This window comes from Enhydra lutris, unplaced genomic scaffold, assembly GCF_002288905.1.
Source record: "Enhydra lutris kenyoni isolate GAN:26980312 unplaced genomic scaffold, ASM228890v2 scaffoldscaffold5, whole genome shotgun sequence".
Taxonomy (NCBI): domain Eukaryota; kingdom Metazoa; phylum Chordata; class Mammalia; order Carnivora; family Mustelidae; genus Enhydra; species Enhydra lutris.
Window position 1 is genome coordinate 46,719,158 of NW_019154089.1, and position 3,594 is coordinate 46,722,751.

General features: G+C 33.7%; 1 protein-coding gene across 1 annotated transcript in view; it reads left to right on the forward strand.

The window, feature by feature from the left end:
• Positions 1-3,321, forward strand: part of LOC111141019 (tetratricopeptide repeat domain 33) — a 33,680-nt gene extending 30,359 nt beyond the window's left edge. The window contains exon 5 of the mRNA XM_022493340.1: positions 464-3,321. Within this exon, the coding sequence (XP_022349048.1) occupies positions 464-817 (354 nt within the window). The 3' untranslated portion in view covers positions 818-3,321. The remainder of the gene's footprint in view (positions 1-463) is intronic.
• Positions 3,322-3,594: the final 273 nt, after the last annotated feature.

Genomic DNA, 3,594 nt, shown 5'->3' on the forward strand with positions numbered 1-3,594 from the left:
TGGCAGAGAGGCAGGCAGAGAGAGAGGAGGAAGCAGGCTCCCTGCTGAGCAGAGAGCCCGACGCGGGGCTCGATCCCAGGACTCTGAGATCATGACCTGAGCAGAAGGCAGCGGCTTAACCCACTGAGCCACCCAGGCGCCCCTCTTTCACACTTCTTTAACTTTTTCTTTTTTTCATCATAATCATTATCCAGTGTTTAGGGCACAGCCCTAATTTCTATCCTTACATTCTAATATGTTTTTAAAAAATGTCAAAACACACGCACACACACAGTGTGTGTGTGTGTGTGTGTGTGTGTATAAAATATATATATGATATATATATTTTATATATATATATATTTTAAAGAGATAGAGATAAAGATAGATATTATGGATTATATATATTAAATTGACTCATTTTTTTAAACAAAGCAAACAAAAAAAAAACTTTGTTTTTTGTTTTTTTTTTAATCTCCCTTAGGCAATTCGAAGTTTTCAGGTCGCCCTTCACATCTATCCAATGAACCCTGAAATATGGAAAGAAGACCTTTCTTGGGCAAGAACGCTCCAGGAGCAGCAGAAGGTTGCACAGAAGATTAAAAAGTGTGACGCATCAGTGGAAGTAACCCATTTCTCACCAAAGTCAATTCCTGACTATGACTTTGAAAGTGATGAGATTGTTGCCGTTTGTGCGGCGATTGCTGAGAAACAGAAGACGGTTCCAGCAAATAAAACAATGGTTATTGTGTCGGCTTCTGGGACTGTAGAGACAGTCACTGAGAAGGAAGATGGGGCTACACCACCAGATGGCTCTGTTTTTATCAAAGCCCGATGAAGTAGCGGGAATCCTTTGAATCTGTCTTTTTGATTGCCACTTAAAATTTTAGGTGTAGGGACATTAACTGTGGAGGAACAGAGCAAAACTCCTGTTTGTAAAATGAGTTTTGCAGATGAGGCATATAAAAACCAAATGGTAGAATGACGGTATAGTGTTTGGACTACGCTTTGATAAGTTATGATTTAAATTTCTTAAGATTAGAATTCTGAGTACAGTGGCTTTTGATTCATAAACTTAATTTAATCCCAAAATATAAATGAGTGCATTTTAAAGACACAACTTGAAAAGTGAATTCTTTGATAGTGAATCACTTGATGGCCAGTGTCATAAAAATGCTGACTTGTTGATTTTGTTCCGTGATAAAGGAAGTCAGTGATTTCTTTTCCTCCTTTTAGAAATATACTGCTCTTGCTATTCACTCTTCTGTTTTTCTGGTTGCATTAGAGTAAGTCTGTCACAAAGCTCTAATATTTTTGACATTCAGTTTGATTCAAAGTTGTCATTTGGTTATATGTGGAATCTTTGAAAGTTTGGCTGAAAATGCATGCAAATATCTACATTCTAAACATTTTCCCAAGTTTCTCTTAATTCTGATTTGAGCTTTTATTTTGGCTTTAAGATTATTATGACAATAGTATTTGCCTCCTTCAGTATTAGATATGTGAAATACTGATACATGTCAGAATGATGGTTTTATTTTTTTAGTTGTTGAAGTGGATAGTGTTCCTTTCCACAGGTGGGTCTTATTTCAGATGTGCATTTTTTAAAAAATGAATGGTTTTTATAGATGTGTCATAACAAATTGTCCTACTGCATTGTCCCAGTCAAAAGCAATATTTTCTTCTTATTTTTAAAAGCTTAAAGATTTGGAAAATAATTTATCTTTTGCTTATAACTTTCCAGCTGATGGTTTAGAAGTCCTTTTCTAGATAACTTTTTTGGAACTACTCAATTAAATTACAATTACAATTTTAAATAACAGATTATATCTTTCTAAAAATAAAAAAGTAAGGCTGTTAATGAGTGCCAGTGAATGAATAATTTAGGCACAACATACATAGAAACTGAAACATGACTGTGGTACAATACGTGAGTAGAGAAGGCTATATTTAAAGAAATATTTCATTGAAAGGCCACAGTCATATTCACAAATCAAAACCGCCATTGTTAATGTGAATTATTATTTTTATACTACATATATTGTAGTGCAATTATATAGACTACTGGGTACTGTTACTTCTGACACTCAGGAAGGTATTATTGCTATAAAATTAATTTTATCCTTGTTAGAAATGAAAGTAAGCTATTTTGTTTTAAAGAATCTTACCCTGTTGAAGCATGTGTGTAATGGTCATTTTTCTGAGATGATTTTTTTTTTCCTTTTTAAATTTTTATTTGAATTCTAGTTAGTTGACATACAGTGTGATACTGGTTTCAGGAGTAGAATTTAGTGATTCATCACTTCCATACAACACCCAGTGCTCATCATAACAAATGCCCTCCTTAATGCCCATCACCCATCTAGCCCATCTCCTACCCTCTGAGATGATTTAAAAAGTTTTTCCTTTAGTGGAATGCTTACCTCTTTTTTTTCAGAGTATTGTATTTTTCCCCCAAAGTTACATTGCAAAGTTAGCTCTGGTTAGAGAGGTTAGTTTTAGACGAATCCAAAGAACAAATACTAATTACATTTTATTTCATTTAATAAAAGATATTCTCCCAGGGTAGATACTTGGGCATCTACAGAAGTGAGCATTCACCCTTTGGTATGCTGTTTTGAGTATTGGGCTTTTGTTTATCATGTAATTTGTAAATAAATAGTTTTTTCCTTCGTTTTAAAGATTTGCCTCTTTGTGTTGTTAGCTTTTGAAAAATTAGGTTGATTTGTTTAATTTCTTTGTTATGTGGGAATAAAATATGTAAAACACCTTGGATGGAGTCTTGCATAGGATGTCCTCAGTAAATGTTAGCTATTTCTGTGAAGAACTTGACTTAGTTTGGAGATATTTAACCTGTTTCTGAGTTTAAGAAAGTAGGAGAATTTTGTAATCTTTATCTGAAAGTGAAGAGTCACTACTTTTAATATTTTAGAACAGATGGTTATCAGTTGGGGTTATTCTTGTCATAAAGTCAGTCCTAAAAGAGGCAAGACCCAGGATGGAGGGCATGTAGCTACGATTCTGTTAAAGAACCTAGTCTTTTCCTGTATTCATATCAGTGGGACAGATTTGTCTTTTCCTTACTCAGATATAAGACATAAATTGGAAGACATAAAATGGAGGGAAAAGGAATAATGAATTATGAAGAACGAAGGCAGCTCATTTATTCATGCCCCAGAAGATGCTCACCTAACACTCTTCTGTGCATGAAGACACGAATGCACATATCATTTTCTAAGATGTGAATACTTAGACATTTGCTAAGCTTGTTAACTGCAATAGGAAACACTTCTAAATCTGAAAAATAGTTGATGTTTATAATAATGATACAATTAAAGATGTTTAATATATTCTCTGAAATAACATTAAATACTATATTGAATATAATTTGTATTATTCTTATTTGAAAATTGTATGGGATAGACACTCGTTAGTCAGAACACCACACATCCAGATCATGCCTGATAATTTGAGAATCCATATATTATTCTCTAGACAATAGGTTTTTAGATTATAACGTATTTATCTTAAATATGCTAACAAATGCTACACAAACATTGAAAAGCATGTAAGTCGTGAACCCAGAATCACTGCAGTTGGGGCCTTTTATAGGTA